At 41.8% G+C, this 27,919-nt stretch overlaps 1 protein-coding gene across 1 annotated transcript in view; it reads left to right on the forward strand.

The window, feature by feature from the left end:
* Positions 1-19,079, forward strand: part of F5 (coagulation factor V) — a 74,450-nt gene extending 55,371 nt beyond the window's left edge. Inside the window, exons 14-25 of the mRNA XM_005363991.1 lie at positions 978-1,152; positions 2,200-2,436; positions 4,019-4,226; positions 6,124-6,303; positions 8,491-8,607; positions 9,339-9,410; positions 10,391-10,494; positions 10,923-11,078; positions 13,187-13,331; positions 16,136-16,287; positions 17,116-17,298; positions 18,769-19,079. Coding sequence (XP_005364048.1) covers positions 978-1,152; positions 2,200-2,436; positions 4,019-4,226; positions 6,124-6,303; positions 8,491-8,607; positions 9,339-9,410; positions 10,391-10,494; positions 10,923-11,078; positions 13,187-13,331; positions 16,136-16,287; positions 17,116-17,298; positions 18,769-18,915 — 1,876 coding nt within the window. The 3' untranslated portion in view covers positions 18,916-19,079. The remainder of the gene's footprint in view (positions 1-977; positions 1,153-2,199; positions 2,437-4,018; positions 4,227-6,123; positions 6,304-8,490; positions 8,608-9,338; positions 9,411-10,390; positions 10,495-10,922; positions 11,079-13,186; positions 13,332-16,135; positions 16,288-17,115; positions 17,299-18,768) is intronic.
* Positions 19,080-27,919: the final 8,840 nt, after the last annotated feature.

Consider the following 27,919-nt stretch of genomic DNA (forward strand, 5'->3'; position numbering starts at 1 on the left):
AAGGAAAGGAAAGGAAAGGAAAGGAAAGGAAAGGAAAGGAAAGGAAAGGAAAGGAAAGGAAAGGAAAGGAAAGGAAAGGAAAGGAAAAAAAAGGAAAGGAAAGGAAAGGAAAAGAATTGGAGAACATATCATGAGCAGGCTGAGCAGAATACTTGGCCTCATAAGACTTACTCCTTAGTGGCAGACCAAGATATTAATAGATCTCTCAGGTCTCACATAATTTGTAATACATCCTGTAGAAATACTATAGGACAAGCTGGGCAGTGATGGCGCACACCTTTAATCCCAGCACTTGGGAGGCAGAGACAGGAGGATCTCTGTGAGTTCGAGGCCAGCCTGGTCTACAACAGCTAGTTCCAGAGAAAGCTACAGAGAAACCCTGTCTCAAAAAACAAAAACAAAAACAAACAAATAAAAAAGAAATACTATAGGACTACTATAGAAATCTACTGTGTAGACTATAATAATACCATACATATATTTATTATACTGATATATTAATATACTAAATAAATAAATAAATGGAATTATACTGGACCTACTCCAAGAGATTTTAGGAAGTATTACCTAAGAAGTTATATTTGAGCTGGAAACTAAAACATATGTAGTCACCTGTGTTTTCATTTATATATATTCATTAACTTATACATGAAGTGGTTATTAAATATTCTATGCTAGTTACCAAACAGATTATTTCCTAATTCCTTTCAATTGTTTATTTTTATTTTATGTGTAAGTATGAGTGCCTGAATGTATGTATGAACTGTGTGTGTGCCTGGCATCCTCAAAGGCCAGAATATCCCCTAGAACTGGGGTTACAAGTGGTTGTGAGTTGCCCACAGTGGGTGCTGGGAACCAAACGTAGGTCCTCTGCAAGAGCAACCAGAGCTCCTAACTGCTGAGCCATCTCTCCCAGATTTCCCCACCAGTCCTTAATTTCTTTTTTTTTTTAATGAATGCTATTGCTATCACTTCAGTGAAATGGACAGTGAAGACTCTGATGCCATTCCAAGGGACACCACATACAAGAAAGTTGTTTTCAGAAAATATCTGGACAGTACTTTCACCAGACGTGATCCTCGGGCGGAATACGAGGAGCATCTTGGGATTCTGGGTCCTGTTATCAGAGCTGAAGTGGATGACGTGATCCAAGTAAGCCATCCTCGAGCCCTCTGAATCTCCAGGGATTCTCCACAGCACCAAAGCTGATTTGTTTCTCAGAACTGACAAATAACTGCCATTCCCCACCCCCAGAGTCTGCTTGACTATTTGGCAATTTTTGAGATTAAAAAAGACCTTAGACGTTTTAACCCTGAAAGTTGTTTAATCTGGAAGAAGCAGCACTGGCATTTCTAGCTGAAGCCAGGCTGTGTTGAGCTAACATAGAAAATGACTCAGCTGTGTTTCACGGCAGAAGCGGTGACAGCAAACGTAGTAATTTATAAATATATCCCAGCGTTTTCTTAAGAGACAATATGAGACCAAATGAAAGGAAACTGGAAAATGAAGATGTCTCTCTGTCCTAAAAGAGTAAGCCAGTTTCTTAAGCATTTTACCAGCCTTAGTTATTGATTGCTTTTAAAACCCTGTATCCACTTCCCAGACAACAACTTGCATTTATAACAGAGTTTATCTCCCCATCCTTCCTAAACTCTCATATATCAAACAAAAACAAAACAATAACAACAATAAGCAGACAAAACCCAAGAAAAACTGCTCCGCATCTATGTCCAGAAACATAACCTTTGACCTGTGAGGGTATCTGCCAATTTGTCAATGACCATTTGTTCCTTTTCAAAAGGCACACGGAGGTGGGGAAATGGCTCCGTGGGTAAAGAGTAACCACTTAGTCTGGGATCTGCAACATCCTGGCCTTGAACTCCGACACAACAAAACCAATTAATCAGTCATGAAAGGCAATGAAGTCTGTGTTGGTCGGCTCTCTGTTGCTCTGATAACGGAGGAAACACTTCTTTTAGCCCATGATTTCATCAATGGTTGCTTGACTCCCTCGCTTTGGGTGTCTTGCGTTAAAGGGTGTCTTGCGTTAAATCAAGTAATATGCAAAAATTCATTTGCAGTTATAAGCACCCAGTACACTTTAGCTCTGATATCATGACTGCCAGTGACAGCCTTTAGTGCTGACAAGTTTTGGTTTGGTATGTTAAGACATTTGTGGGTCACTCTTTCTTCTTCTAGGTTCGCTTTAAAAATTTAGCATCCAGACCATACTCTCTTCATGCCCATGGGCTTTTCTATGAAAAGTCCTCTGAGGGAAAGACTTATGAAGATGACTCTCCTGAATGGTTTCAGGAAGACAATGCTGTCCAGCCCAACAGCAGTTATACGTATGTGTGGCATGCCACCGAGCGCTCTGGGCCAGAGAACGCTGGCTCTGCCTGCAGGGCTTGGGCCTACTACTCTGCAGTGAATGTGGTAGGTTTTGAATTCTGATCTCTACCCTCATCATAAAGCCACAGGTTGGTTTTTTTGTTTTGTTTTGGTTTTTTGGGTTTTTTTTTTTTTTTTTTTTGCATCTCCTACAGACTGGGCCTTTGATCCTGGCACTTGGGAGGGAGCAGCAGGCAGATCTCTGTGAGGCCAGCCTGGTCTGAAAACAAAAAGGCTCCCATGCTTTTCATGGGACATGTGACAGAGTTGCCATTCATGGTGTGGCTGCCATAACTAGAGATACTCCACACAGTTCATTAGATGTGGCACAGAGAAAGTGTTCATTCAATGGACATCCTGGGGATTACATAAGTCTGAGTGTGCTCCCAGAGAACCATGCTAGTTTGCAATTTAAAATTAGTTTAGTCTTAAGTCAGGGCCTGAGAGATAGGGCTCAGCAGTTAAGAGCACTGCCTGCTTTTCCAAAGGTCCTAGTTCAATTCCCAGCAACCACATGGTTGCTCACAACCATCTGTAATGAGATCTGGTGCCCTCTTGAGGAAGAGACCTGGTCAATAATTTTCATCAACTTAGGAAATGTTTTCCCTGCTCCACTTAGGCCATGAGGAGATTCAGTTTGTTACTTAATGCGTAGCCTTTGCTAATAAAGAACAATGTGATAAGAAGTCAGTTCTGTTCTAAGTTAAACAAGGACACAGGGAGGAGGCTGTGGTGTTCCTGGAGGAATAATCCAGGCACATACAGGAAGGTAGGAACAACTAGTTTCTCTGGGCAAACTAGCAACTGTGTCGATCAGGACAAGCTGTGCCCACCTCCTGTCTTCTTGGCTGGCCTTAGGCGCCCAGGAAAGGCAGAAAGAAATTGGCATCCATGCAGACCCACTGGACTCTCACTGTCTTTTTTGCCCTTGACCATTAGAGAGAGACTTTTGCACAGTGAGACTCCCAAACACAGAGGGCTGAGGACTCCGCCCAGGTTCACAGCCAGCAAAACCCAAAGCCCTCTCCAGCCCTCCACCTGGCAAAGGACAGCTTGGCTTCAGATTTGCCCTCAAAGACAGGGCAAATACCTGTCTTTGTTAGACCAAGGTTTCTAGACAGTTTGCTGGGATTCCCTTTGTTCCTGGACAAGTGGTTTAGGGGTTTAGGGGAGTTGGTTCGGAGTGTATTCAAGGATGGGCTGAACCACTTAGTGAGAACTTGTCTTGGAAAAAATTAGAAAGAGGCTGGAGATGGAAATCAATTCCGTTCCCAAAACCAAAACAGAGAGTGTAGAAGGAAGGGGGTGTGGGGAGATTAGTAGACATGCGTTCAATGAATGTATTTCCACTTGCAGTTGGGATTGTTTTCAGGATTAAATAAGACACTACAGGCAAAGCCTTTACTAAAGTATGGACGCTCAATAAATGGTGTCCGTTTGGTTGCCGATTTTTAATGTTATTATTCAGATAAAGGAAAACAACCCAGACTTATTCATTACTGATCTTCAAGTTTGGAGCCTCTTAGACGAGATCTCTTTCTGTGTAAGAACTGTAATTGTCAGAAGAGAAATTAAGAATATTCCGATGAATGATGAGCGTTTGCACTTTGCTTGTCTTGTCTTCCAGGAGAAAGACATCCACTCGGGTTTGATTGGCCCCCTTCTGATCTGCCGGAAAGGAACACTTCACCAGGAGAGCAATCTGCCTATGGACAGGAGGGAATTTGTCTTGCTCTTCATGGCCTTTGATGAAAAGAAGAGTTGGTACTATGAAAAGTCCAAAAGGTCATGGAGAATCGATTCTCCAGAAGTGAAAAATTCCCACAAGTTTTACGGTATTTTTCCTCTGACTTTGATCTGTTCTGATTAAACCTCACAAGGTCACAATGATTTTGGGCTTTAGGTCTTCAAAAGATTAGACCTTAGGTGTTCTTGAGGAGCCAGCAGCATCAATGAAGCCTGGATCTTCAGCATCCTAGAGAGAGGATCTGGCCCATAGGAAACCCTGCTAAAGAGCACAGAGAGACTGCAGGACAGCATACACTGGTTGCTGCCAGACAACATAAAACTAACCAACAAGAAAATTGGCGCTGTCCTCCAGATGGCAGCATACATAAATGTGGGCACGGTATCACCCTACTCTTTAAGATGCTAATGACCCTGTTTCTTGCAGTCTAAAACAATTAGTATTTACACTAAGAAATGGTCATCCCTATGCCTTTTCTGAAATCAGAGTAGCTATAGCAGCTCCATCTCTTGGCCTCTGCAGGCAGCATCTGTACCAGGTGGAATGAGAATTTAAGGAACTAGGAAGCTGAAGAATAAGATGGGCTGTCTCTTGATTATGCCCTTTGCTTGAGGAGCATCCTCCAGAAAATGCTTTCTGGTTTTCCCCCCAAAGCCAGCTATGTTTATTATAGCTTCAGTCCTAAACACATTCCTAATTCTTGGACATTCAGTGATCCCAATGTGTAGTATTTATCGGGGTATGTGACAAGCAGACCTCTGGAGTCCTCTAGGCTCTAGCTCAGTGCCTGGCTTTCGTAGCACATGCTCAGAATACAAATGAATGAATGAACAAGTCCTCTTATCCATCCTCATCTACCGAATGTCCACTGAGCATCTCTGTTGAAAGTCCTCTCTCCCATATCCTAGCGCAGCCCCTGAACGATGCTGACGTAGTGACCACTCCCACTGCCCTTCACTCTTACGACATCGAATTCTTGAACAGAAACTGAAGCACGGGGGTGAGAGCTGGTGCTCAAGTATGTAGGCAGGCATTCCTGTACTCGAAATGATTCGACAAGTGCCAGAATAATTGCAACCCCTCCCCCTCCAAAAGTTTCTTTGGTTGGTTTCTGAAACCCTACAGCAATCCCTTGAAGTCTCCTTACCCCGCTTCTGTTCCAGTTCAGTGTTTGATAGCACCAAACTTTATCATTAATTTGTGTGTGTGTGTGTGTATGTGTGTGTGCATGCATGCATATGTATGTGTGTTATGTTTTTAAGGTGGTTAAGGTTATTAGGAGCTTTAAACACACAGACACACGCACGTGCACACATACACACATACATACATACACACACACACACACACACACACACACACACACACACACTGGTATGGTATTGTGCCCAAGGATAAGACAAGAAGACCTTGAGTTCAGGATCACCTTGAGCTAAAGAGAGAGAGTTCCAGGCTGGCCTGGGGTATATACCAAGACCACACCTAAAACAAAAAATCCACCGATTTCACTAAAGGGAAGGTAGATACAGCGTGGCGATCTTAGACTCACACCTGAGAGGTGAGCTGAAGAGCCACACCAAGGAAAGATGACACACTGCTACTGTTAACTTACTCTCACCCTAGGGGCTAGCATTATCTGCCCCCTTTCATCTTTCTGCATCAAGGGGACATTTATACAATCAACGTGAAAGGCAAATGGGCAAAGCCTTAAGCAGGAGAGAGACAAAATCTGGGGGAGAAAGAGAAAAACCATTCCAAAATAGAGCCAACCCACACTTCTGCAGATGTTTGTGAAGTAGCCTAAAAATTCAGAAGTCCTCATTCAGCCTCACATTGGTTCTATGATACCGCCAAGGGCCCTTTCTACACCTGGGTAGGCCTAGGAATGCCCAGTAATGAGGAAGAAGGGTGGGGAGTGGGTGGCTTACCTGACTCCTCCTTGTGCATACAAGTTTTTGATTGATTACAGCTCTCTTTCCTTTCAGCCATTAATGGGATGATCTACAATCTGCCTGGCCTGATAATGTACGAGCAAGAGTGGGTGAGGCTCCACCTGCTGAACATGGGCGACTCCCAAGACATTCACGTGGTTCACTTTCATGGCCAGACCCTGCTGGATAATAGCACCAAACAGCACCAGTTAGGTGTCTGGCCCCTTCTACCTGGTAAAGATCTGGGCAATGGGAGAGGTCCCTGCTAAGAAATAGCAGGACAGGGCACCTGTAACTTCCTGTCTTTGTCTCCTTGTACATCTACTGTTTAAGGGAAGAGTCTGCTCCAGATGCCAAGGCAAAGCTTTGTCTCTATGCTGTATACATCTAGCACAAATAGAGCTTGTTAGACTAGAAAAGGCAGAGCCATCAGAAACAGGGCACCACAGGTTAGACGAGGAGAGGACAGAGCCATCAGAAGCAGGAAAGAGCAGGCTATACCAGAGGACTGAACCATCAGATGCGGGGATCTGCAGGTTAGACCAGGAGAGCACAGCTGTGAACATCTGGATCTCCTGAGCTGTGTGTAGGCACCACATAAGACAGATTTGTGACCTTCGGGTCGTCACAGAGTTTCTCACGCAATTTCTCCTGGGCATCTGTGTTTCATGAGAATCAGATCTCAGTACATGACAAATAAGCCACCAAGGCACAAAGAAGAACCTGTTGCTGTTGGGAGGTTGATTAGGAACTCAAACTGTGCTCTTCGGGGGCCTTGAACTCCACTTCTGAAACCTTCAGCCTAACCGTTCTGAGTAAGCGATTCTGGAAATTGTAATCTTGAACAGATTCATGACTCTGGAGAACAAGCTCCTTTGCACGATTGTAAAAGCTAACAGAGGCATTTGGAGTTGTTCATGTGAAAACACAATGATTAACGTAGATCTATACAAACGGGAACCATCAGGGAAGATTTTTGCTGTGTCTCTGAGTTCTTTGAAGAGAAATCTGTTAGTGGGCGGGGTTATGAGGGCGAGAGGCCACTGAAGAACCCAGGACTCTGGTTAAGATGCACACGGACTGAGATTTTCACTCTCAGAGACTTTGGAAAGGTATAGACCGTGGGGGAGAAGACCCAAGATTCTGGATCTCTTCCAAGCAGCTGCCCTCCCCATACACACTGTCTGAAGAACTAACGAAAGGCAATCCCTTCACAGGGGTCGGGAGTGAATGCCATTGTGTGAATTAGTCTCATATACAGACAAGGAAGTCCAGACAGGTCTATTTTACTAAATAGAGGGAGAAATGTCTTCTGGTTTGGTTCTGAATGCCACTCCCTAAGAGTTAAAAAAAAAAAAAAAAAAGCTTTTTTGCTCCTTTGTTTAACTTCAGAGACAGGATGGACCAGGCCAAATTCACCCCATCTTTTCACCAAGTGTCAGCAAGCGAGTTCATTGCATAAACATGCAGCATGGCCTGAGAAGTGAAGGTTGGGCATCCCACGTGCATTTTCAAACCAAAATAACAGATGTCAGAAGGAACGTGAGAGATGTGATTCACCGAGTTTGAGACAAATAACCATTAGCTGTTAATTTTTACTCACAATCTGGGACATGGTCATAAATTGTGGTAAATAAAACTCAAATATAGGATCAAGTGGAAGAGAGTGGACATTATGTGTCAGTACAAATTAACATAAGTTTTAGGCTTTCTTTCCAATTTCCTGAAACAATTTTTGTACATTTTTATTTATGTATGTACACTTTCAAGAGAATTTGAAAGCGTAAGGAAAGGATATTTTTATTCCTTACATATTGAAAAGGAAAACACATTCTATAGCTATAATGCCGAGTGATAAGTCATTCAAGGTCACTTTGAAACTTGAAACTGTGTATTCAAATTGTGTATGGGTCAGTTCCTAACAGTGAGTTTAGAGGACTGAAAACTTTTTAAGGAGGGCTGGCAGGGTTTTTATGTCTGGGTGATTTATTTTTGGTAATTTCTCTTGTGTTGTTTATCTGCTTGATGGTTTGTTTGCTTGAAATAGTCTCAGGTATCCCCATGCAGCGACAGATGGCTTTGAACTCCTGATTCCCCTGCCTTCTCCTACTGAGCCCTTTGGGTAGAGGCATGCACTGGGGTGCCCAGTTTACAGGGTTCTTGGTCAAGTTCAGAGCTTTGAGAATTCTAGGCAAGCATGTTTTCCTGACTGAGTAGCTCCTCTGCCCTTAGTTTTGGTAATTTGTGGATGCTGGTGTCGTAACTTTCACGGAATTAATTTTTATCTAGCCTCAAGAGAGAGAATCACTTTTAAATTCTCCCCTGCAGCTTCTTGTGACTTAAGATTCTTAGAGCGCTCCACCACAATATTAATCTGATAATCACTAAGCTTATAATTTTCTCTTTCACTCCCTATTTTAGGTTCATTTAAAACTCTTGAAATGAAGGCCTCAAAGCCTGGCTGGTGGCTGCTGGACACAGAGATTGGAGAGAACCAGATAGCGGGCATGCAAACACCCTTTCTCATCATAGACAAAGGTATCGCCCATGTGATATTTGCTGATGAGGAGGTGCCAAATAATAGAATGCTTCCAATGTCCAGTTATCTGATTCTTGCAAATATCTGATTCTCATCATTCTGCTGTGACAAAGATGAAACAGGCTTTTTTCCCTGGCCATTAAAAACATAACAATTTATCTATAAAACCCTAACAAACGGGTCAAGTATTTCATGACTGGGGGAAACAATAGAAAGCTTACTTCCACAGAAATTTTGACCCATGGGAAAATATATGTAAGAAAATCTTTAAGCTCCTAGAGTAGAGCCGAAAGAGAAACCAGGATTCTGCAGGAACTCGTAGATTATCTATCCATTTGGTATCAAGTCTTGTCAATCACCTGTTGACGACCAAGCACTGCGCTCTCATCCAGGTACCCACTAGCTGGTAGTTTCTTCCTTGTAACCCCCAGGCCAAGAGCACCCTACAGTCTTAGGAATAATAGAGCTTAATGTCAAGACTTTGTTTTAAAAAATTGAGCTAGACAGAAATCAGCTTAAAAATATTTTTAAGACTCCAGTTAATTTCTCATGTGGTATTGACTATTTTAATAAACACTAAAGTCTTGCTGAGTGCTTATCACTTTCTAATCAGGCATATTAATGTCACTATCGTGAAAGATAAGTGAAAATCTCTAGCCATGGAGGTTTTACTTATTATATATATTTTTTCTAAAAAAATTATTGATTTTTGTGTTTTTTTTTTTCACAGAGTGTAAGATGCCAATGGGACTGAGCACGGGTGTCATATCTGATTCACAGATCAAGGCCTCAGGACATCTGAGTAAGTAGCAACATCGCAACCTGTGACTGGGGATGCCTACACTGTGCAGAACCCAGCTCACGAAGCCAGGCATGACAACCTGACCATGAGCCAGTTCCTCTCTCTGGGTTTGTGTCTGCCACAGCTTTGATGAAACAGCTCCATCTGTAGCTCTCCTCTGGTAGAGAAAGAAATATAGCAGGAGCTAAAATCATATTCATACACCCAGCATGTCTATTCCCCAAAGGGTCTTCTCTAGGAAATACCAAGAACCCAGCATTGCTGAGCAACCCACAACTCTGCAGGGATTTGGCAGGAAGTAAATAGCTTAGTCTTACGACATTGTTATCATTTCCCAAACTCCATTTATCTTGCCTAGATTGGCCCTCATACATAAGCTCCAGCCAGATTCACTGGGTTTTATTGTTCAGGAAAGACAGTTCCAATACTTAAGCTAGCCATTCATCCAGTCAAGAAATGTTATGAACAAAACGTCTCAGATTTATTCATTCTGCCTCAAATCCCTTTCTGAGATCTAGAGGCCACAATGAAGAACATCATGAGATCCCACGGATTCCTCCCAAATCTTCCTGTTCAGTAGGTATATTCAGCTGTAGCCATATCAACATGTCTGAGAAAACACAAACATGACCTATGCACAAGGAAGGGTGGATGACGGCTTTCAGCTGACTAAACATGGCCGAAAGCCAAGGTTTCATCACTCAGGACTGGCTAGGCAGCCTATGCCCATGCCACCTGCCTGGTCTCCTACCTACAGCACAGATCCTCCGAGGATCTGCTTCTCTGCTGGACCAATCTTACTTGAGAAACTGGTCATTTTCTATTTTTAAAAAAAGGAACAACACTTCAAGCTAGACATGGTAGTACCTGACTGAGGCAGGAAGACTGTGAGCTTGAGTCTAGCCTAGGCTATATAACAAGACCTTTCCTCAAAAAACAAATAAATTCACAATTCCTTTTTCTTTTGTTTATGAATTTAGGTTATTGGGAGCCCAAACTAGCACGATTGAACAATGGTGGTTCATATAATGCTTGGAGTTTAGAGAAATCTGCTTTAGACTTTGCCTTTAAGTCTTGGATCCAGGTATGTCTTACTAACCTGATGATATTGACTGCTATTGTGACAAAAATGGCGGTGGGTCAGTAGGTTCTTACAATGGCGCTAAAGAAAAAAGCAGTAAGGGGTGGCAGGTATTGTTCTCAGCTCTTCGCTTCCTCCTATCAGCTTGGGGAGGTGGGTCTACTGATTTTCAGCCTAAGAAAGAAAAACTCAGACGAAGGTGACAACCACTTTCCCAAAGTAAAGCTCTCCCAGCCAGCGCCTGGGCTGACACTCAAGTCCAGGTGTGCTTTGCTCGACTGTGGGCCGTACCCTGGCCTCACCATTTTACTGAGCTCACTAAGACCTTGGGCATTGTCCAATGCTAAAGAAAGCTGATTACAGCATGAGCTATGGCAAGCTGTGACTCACTAACGAGGATGTTGCTGTTTACCGACTTGTCTGTACTGCAGGTGGACATGCAGAAGGAAGCTGTAATCACAGGTATACAAACCCAGGGTGCGAAACACTACCTAAAGTCTTGCTTTATCACCGAATTCCATGTGGCATACAGCACCGACCAAACCAACTGGCAGATCTTCAGAGGGAACAGCACAAAGAACATCATGGTTTGTGCACATGTTTTCTGGCTAAATCTTAAGACTCACTCTGGGGCTTCCGTAGCAGTGTCCTTTGCCAGTACATCAGGACGATTGAAATGTGAATGGTTTTCTAAGGGTCCTAGGAAGTAAAAAACGCCAATATAAGCCTGTATATTACAAATTAAAAGGACACAAGGAGCTACTAAAACTTCAAACCTCACAAGACTTGAGAGGAAAAACTTATTTAAGCAAGCACCCTACAAACTAGATTATCAGGTGGCAGGAACAGTGTCTACCACTGAGCAACACAGAGCCTATCTAGAAACTGCCCTCCAAGAGTTCTGATTTCACGGTCGTATTTTACTTTGTTCCTTATCTAACATGCCTTAATTTACAGTGAGCATGATTACCCAGAGATGCTCTGAAGCCGCGTGATTCTCAGGCTGCTCTTGGGGACATGCCTGAGGACCAATGTCCTCCTGCCTGGTCCTCCATGAGCCTAGCCAAGATTCCTAGATCAGTCCCTTGTCCGGAGCCTCCTCCTCAGACAAAAATATCCAAATGAAGAGAGCCTGTCGGCTGTCGTTAGGCCAACCACTTTTAATCTGTTTCTGTTGGTATTTTATATAAACCATTAACCATAGGCTACTTTTCCTTTGCTGTCTCAGCTATTTCTAATAGGGACACATTTATAATGCAGTTTAGATTAAGATCACTAAAAATCTTAAATTATGATGCTAAAAAAACCAGTAGTGGGAGAGAAAACACAGACAGCAGTTGACATCATACCTTAAGGATATTCAGGCCCGTATTTATGAGGCACTTCGGTGTGCAGTTTGATTGTTTTCTGCTGTTTCTAACTTTAATACAGCAGTGGGTGACTTGTGAAATAAATCAAAGAGCATTCCCTTCAGTGCTTGGGATGAGATTTCTAAAATCGTTGCTAATTCCTTCATTTGGCAGACATCACCCACAAACCCACCTGGACCTGAAAATTCCTCTGTGGGAAATGTAAAATTTTTAAATTCAATTTCTTTCTTTAGTCATTTGAAGGCTATTTGAGCTGTCTATGTTATAGGGTGAGTTGTGATTCTTTCAGAGGCTCTTAAAACATGAACTGGCCCCTTTCCTCTGCATTGTGGGTCACATTTGTAGAATCTGTAGTACAGTTGTCCCCAGATGTCCTCCCAACATCTGTAGGGACTGTAGCGACATGGCCTACTTCATCTCTGACATCAAAATTTCTCTCTTCTTTTACTTTGGGGTCAGCCCCGTTGAGGTTCTGTCAGTTTGTTTTGAATCTTCTCCAAGCACCAGTTCCTTTATCAATTTCCTTCTATTGTTTGTTTTCAATCTTGCTGATGCCTACTCTTGCCTTGTTTTAGCTGGGCATTTTCTGGTGCTTCTCTGTCAGAGACAGGGAGGTGGGGCAAAGACTGGTGACTTCCAGGTAGGGGTCAGAGTCCAAGTTCTCACTGGGCGCCTTAGGAGTCATTATTTTTCTTGACTGCTAGGTAGGTGCAGAGTTCCACACTGGCTTCTCTTGACACTGCTGAGGGCTCCCTACTAGGATTTGCAGAGACGGCATCCTGGGCTCCTACTTTGCCCTTCTCTAATACCCTACAATGCTCCTAGTACCTCTTCAGTCCCAGAAATCTAGAAGTCTAACCCTTCAGTACAGCTGTTACTCCTATGCTTGGGTTAAGTCTGGGTTTGTTTGTTTTCCTGTGGTAGCTGGCTGGTATTCAACTGCTATCTAGTGAGACTGTTGCCCTCTTCATCTCTGAGAAGCCCAGGACATGTGACATAAACAGAAAGCCTGGGCCCCAGGACCGTGCTATTCCTTACATCCCCGAGAGGCTTAGCTGGTCTGTTCTGCCTCTTCATACCAGCTTCTCATCTTCTTTTGCTTCTTTTAGGCATAGTCCAGGGTTTCTGGCTCTACACAGCAGAGCGAATAGGAGAAAGTGCATCGGCACCAGCTTCCTCAAAGTAGAAATATCCACAATCAATTTTTCAAACCAAATTGAATTGATTCAGTTCCCATGAAAGAACCTTACAAAACTTGTTAGATGAATTTGTTAAAAAGGCAATGTCTTAGGAATTGTTATTAATGTTTTCCTCTTTTCCTCTAGGATTTTGCTGGCAACTCAGATGCCTCTACAATAAAAGAGAATCGGTTTGACCCACCTATCGTGGCTAGATACATTAGGATACATCCAACAAAGTCCTATAATAGACCCACCCTTCGGTTAGAGCTACTAGGCTGTGAGCTGAATGGTAAGGGACAAGAAGCTTGACCTCCTCATGGCCACCCCAAGACTCAAGATTTGAGCAGTGTGGGAGACTAGAATTCTTAGATACTCCCCAACCACTCAGGCTCCAGATTTTTATTTATTTATTTATTTTTTTGCAAAACACCACCTCCAAATAGGGATATTCTCAGTACTATCTAAACAGAGACTGAGCCTGGTTCTGGTAGTCAGGAGGTAGGCAGCACCTCACTAGATGATGTCTAGATGATATGAGCATCATCATGGCCCCACCATGGCATCATCAATGGTCTAGATTGGGACTGTCACCATTAGCCCATTTTCAGTGAGAGCCTCTTGACTGAAGGAGACATGACTCTGGCATATTTTGGGGGTTCAGTGAGTGTTCTTTAATCGGACCCTGGTGTTCTATTTCTGAAACCACGAGCATGTTCTGTACTCTGCTTTGGACCTGGTATAAGTCCTCAAGTCTTTTCAAGCTTTTATTTTTTTCAGGGAATGAAATTTGGATTAGGATGTAACAAAATCTGGGTCATAAAAATAGTCATAATAAAGGTCTACTGACTGTTCTCAGATTTTGAAGCAAGGTCTTCCAGTATTTTTAACTTTCAGGCACATACAGAAAATACTATCATCGTCCAGGCATTCTGAGTTAAAAGAAATTGGCCCAAGGCTTGGCTGACCCAGGCCTCAGCTGACTGCTAAAAAACTGAGTGTCATGCTCTTGTTAACTACATGATCTTCCCCTGACTCATCATTAAGAAAGTATCTGAATTTTGGAACCAGTTTCTTTCCAAAGTAGATAATGCTGACCTTGACATTTGTGAGAGATATGGATGTGGACAATTGCCAGTACCTAATTACTAGTAGTGTATAAAACTGCCCACACAAAATGCAAATTTTGTATAGGCAGGATTACTCCATGAAACAGTTCTATAAGTCATGGGAGTTTTGTTTCCATAATTATGGTGTGAATGGTAGCTTTGCTCAGTCATGTACTCTCGCTAACCTAGAATGTGAAGTTCTGTTCTATTAATTTATATTCATTTTTGCTGGGCAGTAGTGGCTCATGCCTTTAATCCAATGTGGGAGGCAGAGGCAGGTGAGTCTCTGTGAGTTTGAGGCCAGCCTGCTCTACAAAAGCTAGTTCCAGGATAGGCTCCAAAGCTACAGAGAAACCCTGTCTTGAAAAACTAAAAAAAAAAATCATTTTCTACATAATAAGCATTACTTTTTTCTCCACTTTTTGGAACTTACATAGTGGGCTCTACATATGTAGATGGAAGTTTCTGTCCCATCTGGTCCCATCACTGTTCAGCCCCAAAGAAACACACAGAGGCTTGTATTAATTATAAACTGTTTGGCCTATTGCTCAGGCTTATTACTAACTAGCTCTTACAACTTAAATTAACCCATAATTCTTTTCTATGCTTAACCATATGGTTTGGTACCTTTTCTCAATGAGACATTCTCATCTTGCTTCCTCTGCATCTGGATTGTGACTGTGTCTCTGCCTTTCCTCTTCCCAGAATTCTCCTAGTCTGGTCGCCCGACCTATACTTTCTGCCTGGCTACTGGCCAGTCAACATTTTATTAAACCAATATGAATGACAAATCTTTACAATGAACAAGAACATTACCACACAGCACACAGGTTCCTCTTAGGATTTTTTTTCCCACATATAAAAAAGCAAGCTATAGCTTCAAAATAAAAGTCTGTATCTTTCAAATAAAAAACAAAGTAGCACTAAGAAAATAGTTAGCTAGCCTTACTCACTAGCTAGTTTCCTAAATCAATAGGTCAACTCTGCTGCCTAGAATGCTCAAATTATACCTTGGCAAAATTCTAAAGAGTCTATGTGTTCAAAATTTTGAAAAGGAAAACACAAACAGTGACTCCCAAAGCTTCACTACATCTTCTCATCAACTTCTGTTAAAAGAAACTTTGTGTGTGTGTGTGTGTGTGTGTACACAGCTATGCTTCACTCAACTGTAGAAATCAGTTCTTTGAAATGCATTTTAGGTTATTTTGCTTACCATGCAAACACCATAAATTGTGTTTACACAAACCTAGACAGCACAGTACAGTCACTCAGTATGGTCTCTTGACACAATCAGGAAACACAGTGCGTGAGCATAGCATGGCGCTGCTTCACAATAAGCTACTTTATTTAAGTAGAAAGAGTGCATTCAAAAATAATGATTAGAAAGTAAAATAAATACACAAAGCTGTTACATTGTAGTCTACTATGGAATATTATGAATTCTACATAATTCTATGCACTGCATATAAATCTACTTAGGGCACCATTACAAACACAGAGGTTATACATTACTATGACAACTAGGATGTTACAAGGCATCAGCTGCACAGTCTAATGGGACCCACCATTATTTGTGTGGTCTGCTATTAACTGACATGTCATTATTATGGGACACATGAATTTTAGAACTACCATCTACCTCAAAGACTGACAACTTCATGTCTGTCTGAGGAAGGGAGTACCCATACTTAGGATGTAGTGTTTGATGATAACTAGCATTAAATTCAGTTTCATGTTCTTTTGACTGTCTTGTGTTGGGCAAGCTGCTATGTCTTGCTGTCCTCTATACTCTTCTGTCAAATGGGTGTGAGTATGAGCATTGAATAGTATATTTATAGTGGTACTTGTACTTGAATTGAACAATTGTTCTTTGTTTTGATTGTTTTGCTGTGTCCCTGGGAGTGGTGTTTCTTGCCTCCTCTGTTGCAAATGCAATGCAGGGACTATTAGTGCTGTGTAATTAATCACATTACTTTCCACTTGGCAGGATGTTCCACACCACTGGGCCTGGAAGATGGAAGGATAGAAAACAAGCAAATCACCGCATCCTCATTTAAAAAGTCCTGGTGGGGAGACTACTGGGAGCCCTCCCGTGCCCGCCTGAATGCCCAGGGCCGTGTGAATGCCTGGCAAGCCAAGGTGACAACAACCATATAAATGGTGTTCTCTTGCCTTCCAGAAACAAACAATGGCCCCTACCACAGGGGACATAGTTGGGGGGGGGGGTGCGTGACTGGGGAGCAGGAGTGTTAGATTCTGAAGTCCCAGATCTGAGAGGCTAGGATGACTTGCAAAATCCACAGTCGCAGCTCTAGCCATGGCTCAGAAGAAGTCACACATCTTCACTGTGGTTCTTGGTCAAGCTGTGATTTAAAACTGAAAGAAACAGCAGTGTGCAAAGAGATAGATAGTAAATAATTTAAGTTCGCAGATAATTTGGGAATTTACTCTTTTCATTTCAAGTAAAATTCTTGTATGTATTTATCCAGCAGCTTCTTGTCAAACACTGTGTACCTTGTCTTGTTATGAACACCAGGGGTAAAAGACTAACTAAGCTCTCACACTAGAACAGCAAGTGACATAAAAAAGAAAAAGCAATGATTATTGTAGATGATATGCAATACGTCAGTAGAAATTAAATTTTTTAGGTTAGTGTACAAAGTAATAGGTTTTATTGTAACAATGTCATACATATGTGTCATTATACTTTGTTCTTAATCAGTTCCCTTTAATATTGCCATTCTTTTATGTATAGTCTATTTCTCTCTCTTTAGTCCCTGTCCCCCATCATGATCCACAACAATAAACAAGAAATCATAGCGAAGTTCTCTCAAAGACAGTGGCTCCTAAGGGAGCAAATGGAAAAGCCCCGTGTGTCTCCAAACATCCCGATTCTAACAAACAGACAGGCTTAAACAGCATACTCATTCCAGGGTTTTGTTTTTGTTTTTTAAATCATTTTCATAGGCAAATAACAACAAGCAGTGGTTGCAGATCGATCTGCTCAAGATCAAGAAGATAACTGCCATTGTAACGCAGGGCTGTAAGTCACTGTCCTCTGAAATGTACGTGAAGAGCTACAGCATCCAGTACAGTGACCAGGGCATGGAATGGAAGCCTTACAGGCAGAAATCCTCCATGGTGGACAAGGTACGGATGCCATGCTGGCAAACCAAAAGCTGCTGGAGAACCGTCTCCTGATGAGACAAACAAGGGCTTCTTGATTTGACAATGCTGATTATGTACTGCTCCCCCAGTCTTCTCAACCCCCATTCTCCAGGTGGCTGGTCTTAGCAGAGGGACCATTTCCATCACTTTTCTGACTTTGCCACCTGTGAAATAAAATGGGGAGGACAAAATGCCAGGGGGTGCAGTATGGCCTTTGTTCTCTCTGACTGAGAAAGACAACGAACCTATCCAGAAAACCTTCTGCAATAATAATAATAATAAAACACAGTTGCTGCAGTTAGAGTTGCTGTTTGTAGCGAATCAGATGCCCAAGACTGCAAGCCTCTGTATGTCACATTGCTACTGAACAGGAAACATTTGGGAAAACCACTCTTCTGGTGAAACTAACTGCTCTATTACATTCCTAAGTCCCTCTACCTTCTACCAGGTAGTTTAATGATGCTGTCCGAAGTAAAGCCAAGGAAGTCTGCCTAGTGTTCCAGGAATGGGAACTGGGCTAAAACTAGTAGGAAAAACAACCCAGGGAGGTTTGATTTAATTTAATTCTAATTAAATGTTTAGCACTGAATAAATTACTGCCCCTTTCTTATTTTTAGACCCCCGGCAGTGTGCATTATCTTGTTACAGCAGGCTGCCCTCACATCAGGGTAAACCCCACTACCTTAAAGAAATGATGACTTCTCACTGCTGTGTGTGTAAATCTCAGAGAACTTCCTGAGGGGGAGAACAGAAATAAACATGAACACTCGAGGAGGAGGAAGAGGAGGAGAAGGAGGAGGAGGAGGAGGAGAAGGAGGAGGAGGAAGAGCACACATCAAAAAGAGAAATGAAAATAAAAACTTCAGTGTCACATTTATTTTAAATGTCAGTGACAACAAGTTATTCATTGGCATCCACTACACGGCCCTGACGAGGCACTCGCTGTGTGCTTACACACATTTTCAAATGTGTGCAACTTGTATGATGCAAAGCTTGATTGTTCTAGCCCTGATGATGAGACAGAGAGTGCAGAGGGATGTCATGACGTCTTCAAACTCACATGGCAACAAAGACGCTAGAGAAGAAGTTTACAAACACTCATGTCAGGTTTATTTATTTTTTCCTAGTCTGACACATGATTAAGAAATGATTCCAGCAATCCGGAGGCAGTGGCAGGCAAATCTCTGTGAGTTCAAGGCCAGCCTGGTCTATAGAGCAAGTTCCAGGACAGCCAGGACTAGACAGAGAAACCCTGTCTCAAAAACAAGCAAACAAACAAATAAGAGCATCTTTAAGGGGACATCTATCTGTCTTCTGATTTAGTAACTTACTGATAATAGCAAAAAAATATATAATAATTGACTTTGGTATAAAAGGATTTTAAAAAATGAGAATGAAACATTAATGCCCATGATGTAAATGTTGACAATTTTTATCATGTTTTTCTTTCAGATTTTCGAAGGAAATAGTAATACCAAAGGACAAATGAAGAACTTCTTTAACCCACCCATCATTTCCAGATTTATCCGCATCATTCCTAAATCCTGGAACCAAAGTATTGCACTTCGCCTGGAACTCTTTGGCTGTGACGTTTACTAGAGTTGAAAACCAAGAAAGAAAAGGAAAGGATAAAAACTGCAGAAACTTCTTAAGGCCTAAGCCATTTAGAGCAAATATAAAATAGCCAATATAGTATGACTATTTTGAATGTTAAGAGATTTTCTGCTATTTTTTCTAATAGAGAATAAAGTTTATATAAGAAGCTTTTACAATGTTAATTCATCACTGCCATTAAGCGAGGTGGCAGCTATTATTTTCTTCACTAATTTTAATATAGATGGGAAAATATTAAGTTCCAGCAAGAAAATGACTGCCTTTTACTCTGATTAAAGATGTTATGTAATGTTATATAGTGGAATGATATGGTTCACTCTAGCTCTTTCCAATCCTGTAGACATTAATAAAAGAGATATTACTTTCAGAAACTGTTCGGAGACCTAAAAAACTTGTCTTCCTATACTTCCCCTTTAAAAACAAACTATAATTTGTAAAGAAGAGAGACTAAAATAGCTTAGTTTTTTGATAATAGAGAAAAGAATCTTGCGGTAATGAAGGGAGAACTTAAAATGCCCTGCGTTGAGATGGCCTAGCGGGCCAACAGAGGTGCTTGCTGCCAAAACCTGATGACCTGAGTTCAAGTTCAAAAAATCCACAGGGAAAGAAGCAACGGATTCTGAAAAGCTGTCCTTGATTTCACCATGCAACTGTGGCACATGTGTGTGCCCATGCCCACATTCAACCTCTAACAGTAAATAAAAGATTTTACAAGTCCATCTTTCTATGTCACCATAAGTTTTCTGATTCCTCATGAGCAAAGAAGCAATTGAGCATGTTTCTCACACTCTAGTTGGACTTGAAAATGTGTCTTGGTCTTGTTTGGGGGAGGCTGCTCCTCTTGATGTCCAAGGGTACATCGAGACATTAAATACAACTCAAATATCCTTGGGAGAGCTGGTCATATGCCTTGGCTTGATCGAAAATCTGGCATGGTGAAACATACTGTTTCAAAACTTGGGTTCACCTAAGGGAAAGAAAGCACTTACCTGTAAAGAGGAACACGGGGACAGTTGGCACATGCTTGGCAGTTCCTGTTAGAGCTGCTCCGGGCCAAACTGGCAAGTGGGTTTGGGGTTCTGTCTGTGCCTTCTTTCTCGCCTCCCTGCGCTCGGCAGCTCCTGTTAGCATGCTTTTCTCTGAAACGTGAAATCTGACAGTGCTGTTCTGCTTGCCCATCTGTAGGGCCTCTCAACATCTGTAAAGTTACATGGAATGGATACTCCATACAGTCAGGATAGTCATTCAAACAGACAGTCAAAACTGTCTGGTTTTGTGAAATAAACTACCCCAAAGCTTAAGCAAAAATTGCACAAAATATACATGTGGTAGAGGTAAGATAGATGGCTAATTTTATGGTGTATACATATAGTCAAGATATCATTATATACCACAAATACAATTTTCTAGATTAAAAAATGAATGGCATAAACAACACCAAATGTATTCTCTTTGATAGTGCTGTGGGTTCCCTGGGCTCAGTTGGACAGTTTCGTTGCTGGCTTCCTTAGGTGTCCCTCTGTAGTTAGAGTAAAACCATGGCCTCAACTGGGTTCCTAAGGGGATTTACACGAGTGCAGAAACTAAGACAGCAGGGTGGGAGTGGGGGCAGGGGAGCGTCCTTTCTCTCTTTTGATGTGTCTCAGCTCCAATCCCCCTACTTGGCTTCTGTGTGTGGTCTTTCACTCAGTGTCCCCAGTGAGCAGCTGATCTTTTTATGTGATGGTTCAGGCATCTCTCAAATGCTAGGAAGATGAGATCCTCATTCTTTTTAAAGTCCTCACTTCTGCCACATTCCATCCGGTGAAGCAAGTGAGCCCAGTATCAGAGTAGGAGGAACTCTACGGGGTGTGCATACCAGAGGACACTGCTCACTGAGGGTTCCTTTAGAAACCACCAGTTACCTATTTCTTCTTCTGGCGAGCCTTGCAGATATGTGTGAGAGCTTCCAACATCCATAGAAGTATTTATATTTCTGTTGTCACTTTCCTTTCGTGATTCCTGATTCCTGTCACTATCCTACCAAAATTTCTCCAAGATTTTCATTTTGTTAACAACAGCTGAGAATCTAAAGTTAAAAAAAAAAAAACTTTTTTCCAAGTCTGGCCTTGTGAATATGCTACTGATCCATCAACAAAAGGCCCTGTGTTCAGGGATCTGGACTGATGTTTCTGCTTAGCTGTCATCCTCCTGACACATTTAATTCTAAGATAAATAAAAAATCTAACATTTTCATTTTTTAAGAAGTCCCCATAAATTATAAAGCTAGTCCTAGGTATCTCTACTATAGAATTAGATGGTCTCAGCTCTGTGTCTCTCTGTCTCTCTCTGTCTGTCTCTCTCTCTCTCTCCAGGGTCTCACAATATAGTCCTGGTTGGCTTGGAACTCTCTAGACCAGGCTGGCTGTGAACTTACAGAGATCCACCTGTACCTGCTGGGGTTAAAGCCTTGTGCCCCCACACCAGGCTAGAATTTCTCTTGATCTGAAATGTGATTGGGGCAATAAATATTATGCAGTACCGTAAATAGGGGAATAAAAGACAATGTAGTGAAACAGGTAGCCTGGTTATCTTGTCGATGAGATAAATAAGACCCCAAAGGAAAAGCAATTGCTCAAAACTCTTACTTGTTAGTGTTAGAGCTAAACTCAATCACAACAAAAACGGAAGTTATAGTGTGTATAAACCACACCCTTAGACAGGAAGATATGAGTGTTAATTAATGACACATAATTGATCTGAAAAAAAAATGTTTCAGTACCAATAAAATGTTAGGGCTATAAGTGACTTTGAAGTAAAATACAGTTCCGCTTTTTGTCCCTCCCTTTGAAGTGCTTTAGCTGAAATTACAGCCTCGGTACCTGGTCTGTCCTCCTCTGACACAACACAAGCACTGTTTGTTATCTCATAACTGGTTGCTATGGAAAGAAGTGACTCACAGAGGAATTATAATTTGCAAAGAGAAACCAACAATTAAAATCCCAGGTGTTATTAGTCACTCAAATTGAAAGTTGGAGAAGAATGGTTGAGTTCCTCACAAATATGAGAAGTCCTCAGTAAACGTAGGATCACTTCTTCAGAGGGATTTCAAGTACCAAAAAACATCATGCCACTTTTTATAACAAAATTGAACAAGTATCATCTTTTGTGATGAGGACCAGCAGAACAATTCAAGGGGAAATGTTTGACATATGTGAAAAAAATGACTGATACATGGAACAATCACAGGGTACGGTTGGACGGTTGTAAGACTTTAAAGTGTTTATGTAAAGGCTTGATCTCTTGTCCCTATTCAAACCACCCTCGAATCTATCTGCACTTTTCTATTTTTATAATAAAGGGAAGTTTCTCCGTGTCTTAGGAATGGTACACAGCAAGTTCAGACTCTTGTTTATTTTTTATTGGCATGGAATTTGGTGACAGTCGCTGGTGTGCCTGTTCTCCCATTGTTGGGGCCTATCACCACTGCTCCCCAGCCTTTGTTCATGTGCATGCTTGACAGACACTTGTGATGTCACTCGGCCTCATCTAGTTTTCTATTTGCAGACTAAGTTGGCCTCAAACCCGCCTGCGTCGAGCACTCATTGCTTTCAGCCGCTGCCCTGTTTTCTGCCTTCCTTTCCTCAGCAGTTGGCATTCAACTGTACAAATAGAGTTCCAGGATTTCCGCAAAAGGTTAAACCTTAATTCCCGAGGCTAAACGAATGACTGACTGGATGTCATGCCTGAACTTTCTTGGTAGATTTCACTGACCAGATTATGTTTCTCTCAGGAATAGAAGCATTTAATGTTTGTTTATATACCAAACACTTAGGCCTTCTTATGAGATGCAGAAAAAATTATGCACATAGAAAATTAAGAATTTTAAATGTACTTGTCTTAGTGCTCTTTTTCCGTGAAGTGGTCATGACCAAGGCAACTCTTATAAAAAAGAAAGCATTTACTTGGGGCTTGCTAACATCAGGGTTTAGTCCATTATTGTCATACGGGAAGTATGGCAGCATGAAGGCTGGCATTGTGCTGGAGAAGCAGCTGAGAGCTCCACATTGGATGGGTAAGCATCAGGAAGAGAGAGACACTGGGCCTAACTTGAGCATTTGAAACCCTAGGGCCCACCCACATGATGCACTTATTCTAGTAAGACCAGACCCACTAGTACCACTCTCTGGTGACCAACCATTCTATGAGCCTATGGGGACCATTCCTATTCAAACCACTACAGGAATTAAGTAAAAAGTTTCTTTCAAGAAAAATTAGAGCCAGGCAGTGGAAAAACACACCTTTAATCCCAGCACTCAGGAGGCAGAGGCAGCTGGTATCTCTGTGAGTTTGAGGCCAGCCTGGTCTACAAAGCAAGTTCCAGCCAGGACCATTACACAGAGAAACCCTTTCTAAAAAAAAGAAAGAAAGAAAAGAAAAAGAAAAGGAGAGAGAGAGAGAGAGAAGGAAAAAAGGAAAAATTGATTGTTAAGAAAGGAAATAAACCAGGTGGTAGAGGTGCAAGCCCTTAATCCCAGCACTTGGAAGGCAGAGGCAGGAAGATATCAGAGTTTGAGGCCAGTCCGGTCTACAGAGGAAGTTACAGGAAGGACAGTCAGGGCTACAACAGAGGACCCTGTCTTTAAAAACCAGAGAGAGAGAGAAGTTTAACCAAAGATAAACCAGAAAAACATATCCAGCACAATGAACTATGTTATGCTTGTTTTTGTTTTGTTTTGTTTTGTTTTCAATACACTGAATAGACTAGAACATTCTACACCATTGGTGGTGATAATATGGTCTGACATTTCTGATATTAGAAAGAATGCTCCATATCCTCCAGCTGCTAACATCCTACCTTAGAAAGAAACTGGGAGGCCAACACTCTCAAGCCAATACTCCACAGGATAGTTTGGGGCTGTAACTCAGTGAAGTCATGCCTAGCCAGTATATGTGAGTCTCTACACTCAGTCCCCAGGACGATAATAACAATGATTAGGATGATGACAACACATTTTATGAATGAATGCATGATTATGTTTGTTTCTTTTCTTGTCCCCAGAAGATTTAAGTTTATTGAACTGAGAAGAAGGCTGAATGGGTAAAATTCTAGCCATGAGATTGTGATGACCTGAGTTTGGGTCCCTCGTATCTGTGCAAGAGCCAGGTAACGTGTGCTGGGTAGGGAGAGGTGTCTAGTCACAGTGGTGAGCTCCAGGTCCAATGAGAGACCCTGTCTCTAAAAATGAGGCATAGAGTGATAGAGGAACACACACACAGACACAGAAATGAGTGTACCCCTGTATACGAACACACACACCGGTGCATGTGCTCCGTACATGTGCACACATAGGCAAGTGTACTCCCATACAAGCGCATACACACATAGACAAGTGTACCCCATACATGTCCACACACAGGTGAGTGGACCCCCATATGTGTGCACACACACAAGTAGACAAGTATACTGCATACATGTATATGCACAGGTGAGTGGACCCCCAACATGTGCACACACAGGTGAGTGTACCCCCATATGTGTGCACACACAGGTGAGTGTACCACATACATGTGTGCACACATACAGATGAGTATACCCCTGTACTTGTGCACATACACATACACATGTACACGCACATACAGAGAGACAAGTGTACCTCCTGTACATGTGCACAGACACACAGTTGAGTATAACCCCGTATATGTGCACACACACACCCATACACAAAGGATTTAAGCTTGGTTGGAAGAAAACATAAGGTACTGATAGACACCATCCATTAAAAGTAGGAGAGAAAGCTAGATTACAAGTCAGAACAGAAAGAAATTTAGAAAGGCTATTGTGAAAATATAATCCTGTTCTCAAGAGTTCTAAGGCTTTTGATACTCAGTGGCCAAGTGCCTTGGGCAAAATACTTAACTGCTGCCTCTCTAAGCCCAGGTATCCTCATGTGTGAAAGAATAGAGCATTGTTTTAACCAGCAACAAAGAAAATGTAATCTATATGTCCTTAGTATTAATATAGATGAGTTTGGGATATAACAGAATTTTTTTTTCTTTTTCGAGACAGGGTTTTGCTGTAGTTTTAGAGCCTGACCTGGAACTAGCTGGCCTCAAACTCACTGAGATCCACCTGCCTCTGCCTCCTGAGTACTGGGATTAAAGGCATGCACCACCACCACCGGGTTTATAACAGAATTTTTTAATAGTCAAAGCAAAAATTAAAGCCTTATCATCAGTTATAGAATGCACTGCTCCCAAAAACTATTCAGAAGAAGCATGCTTTCCTGGAGACTGAAATTAAACATAATTTTCTCCCTAAAGCTCACAGAACAAGGCCACCATCCAGTGTGAACAGTGCCATCGAGGAAGCTGGATGATGTTTAGCTGCTTTCCCATGCATCCCTCAGAATCTGGATCCTTTCAGTGAAACACTATCCAGCGAAAGCAAGGCTTCAGAGGTCAGTGTCATGTGCTCTGTTTGCATGAGCTAGAGCGTGGGGTCTCTAAAGGGAGCTCATGTTCATATACACACTCCCGTCATAGGTATTTCTCCAGTCATGGACTTGATGGTCATTCAGTGGCAATAAGCTCAAGACTGCATTCAGATACAAGAACCACATTCCCACAGGCGTGCTCTTTCATCTCATTCTAATATAAGCAAATGCCAAGGGAAGTCAGATGCTTTGGAAAAAATACTGGGAAAATGTAATTTTATAACATTGTTTTCATTAATCTAACCTCCTGTTACTTGATAGAAGATTGTCATTCTATTTTGTCAATGGAATAATCCTTCACACTCAATTCCCTTTCATCCTATCCACAACCTGTGGTAGGGACATCAATATCCAAGCATTGTGTGTATACATGCGTTCTGATGTTTCTCTCTCGGGCATACACTAACCATCTCTGAGAATCAGCTTTTCTGAAAATGAATGTAACATATTGTTATAGAGTCTTTCAGCCTGCTTAAAGAAATGTTTATTGTAAATCAAGAAAAGATACCACAAAGGGTAGCTGTGGCCGAACCTCAGCACTCGCAAACTGCTGGGCAGCTCCTCTGCACTGAGCTCTGCATTCAGCCACACACAGTTCCAGCTCTCAAAGCCTGGTATTCCTAATCACACACGCTTTTCTTCGCAATGCTTTGGAGTGTGTGGCCGCACACTTGGCACAGATTCTAGATAAACAGTGTCTCCCGCTTTGAAATCACGTGGACTATACCCCAGATGTTGAAACACAAATATCAGCTTACTCCCAAAACCCAGTGTTTGCTCTAAGAAGTTACCATTCAACAGGATTAATGCTTTGAAAACTAAGTTGGGTTTATAGTTAACCAACTCTCCCCAGCCTCTTCCACAACACATCCAATGCCCTTACATACTATCTACCTACAGTTTTTCAGAACGCACCAACGAACCTCCTCCCAGGCCTTACTTTCAATTTAAGAAAGCCTCTTTCAAAATCATTTGAAAAATCACCAAGTCCTATTTCTAGCTAAGGATCTATTGGTAATTGAAAGCTGCATGGAAAGAAATTGGTTTCAAATTAGTTTTAAGCGTGTGGCCCCCGGTAGACTGAACACACTCCAGCAGACAGCCATACATGCAGGAATGTATGGCCAGCACTCATAAGTTGTACTGGTGGGAGAAAAAAATATCCAAGGACTCAAAGTTAGGTGGGTATGAGATGAGAAGTAGATCTGGATAAATTTAGGGGAGATGGAAAAGATAATGAAAACAGAATGTCTAAAATTCTCAAAGAATTAATAACGAAACAAAAACAACAGAGAAACAGATTAAATACAGAATTGTGGTTAAGATGACAACATGCTGCTACTAAACTCAACAATTTGGCTTCAACAAATTCATGTGACTCAGCAGATTAAATTAATGTCAATCATTTTTAAAGAAAAAATGGTTTTTTTTGCGATGCATTTATCAAAACACAATTTAACACTTGTGTTTAGTCCCCAAAGTGCCTACTTAAACCTTTCAGAACACCTTTCTCAATGAGAATCTGTGGGACTTGCCATCTAAATTCCTTTGAATGTACTGAGCTGTTCAATTATCCCAGTGGCTTTTGCGGGGTCTGCTGGTTGTTAGAAGACAGCACTTTACCTCCCTTTTTACATCAGTGGCCAGTTCCCATGAGCAAGCCTCAACCTTATGGCCTCAGCACAGGACCATGGAATGGTTTATCCAACAGGCTAGAAACTCCTGGAGCAGCTCAGCTCTCAAACACTCTCACTTCTTACTGCCAGTATCTAATACTTTCACACAACTCCAGCTTCGCGGTTTCACCTTCTCTATGTCCATTGTGCCCCCATGATCATTAGCACTGCTTGCCATCCTTCAGACAACTCCAGTTTGTTAGAGCTACTTTCATCTATCTTCCTTCCAGGGAGAGGAGGAAAGCTCCATTTTTGATTGTCAATACCAAACTTGGCATTTCAGTTCTAGTTCCCATCGCTGCTCACAACTCAGCAAACTATTTCTAAAATATTAGGGTCTACCAACTCATGGAAATTGAACAGTGAACTATAGAAATACCCTTAGGTCAAGGAAGAAATAAAGAAAGAAACTAAAGACTCCCTAGAATTCAGTGAAAATGAAGGCACAACATACCCAAACCTATGGGACATTATAAAAGCAGTGCTAAGAGAAAAGTTCATAACACTAAGTGCTCACATAAAGAAAAGTGGAGAACTTTCACACTAATGACTTAACAGCACACCTGAAAGCTCTAGAACAAAAAGAAGCAGATGTACCCAGGAGGAGTAGAAGACAGGAAATAATCAAATTGAGGTCTGAAATCAATGAAATAGAAACAAAGAAAACAACACAAAGAATCAATGAGACAAAAAGCTGGTTTGCTGACAGAGGTTTTTGTCCTGCCCAATCCTGCAGCCATTCAGCCCCAAAGAAACACCATACAGAGGTCTACATTAATTATAAACTAGTTGGCCTACTAGCTCAGGCTTATTAACTCTTTCTAACATCTTATATTA

Source organism: Microtus ochrogaster (genome assembly GCF_000317375.1).
Source record: "Microtus ochrogaster isolate Prairie Vole_2 chromosome 6 unlocalized genomic scaffold, MicOch1.0 chr6_random_2, whole genome shotgun sequence".
In the NCBI taxonomy this organism is placed as follows: Eukaryota; Metazoa; Chordata; class Mammalia; order Rodentia; family Cricetidae; genus Microtus; species Microtus ochrogaster.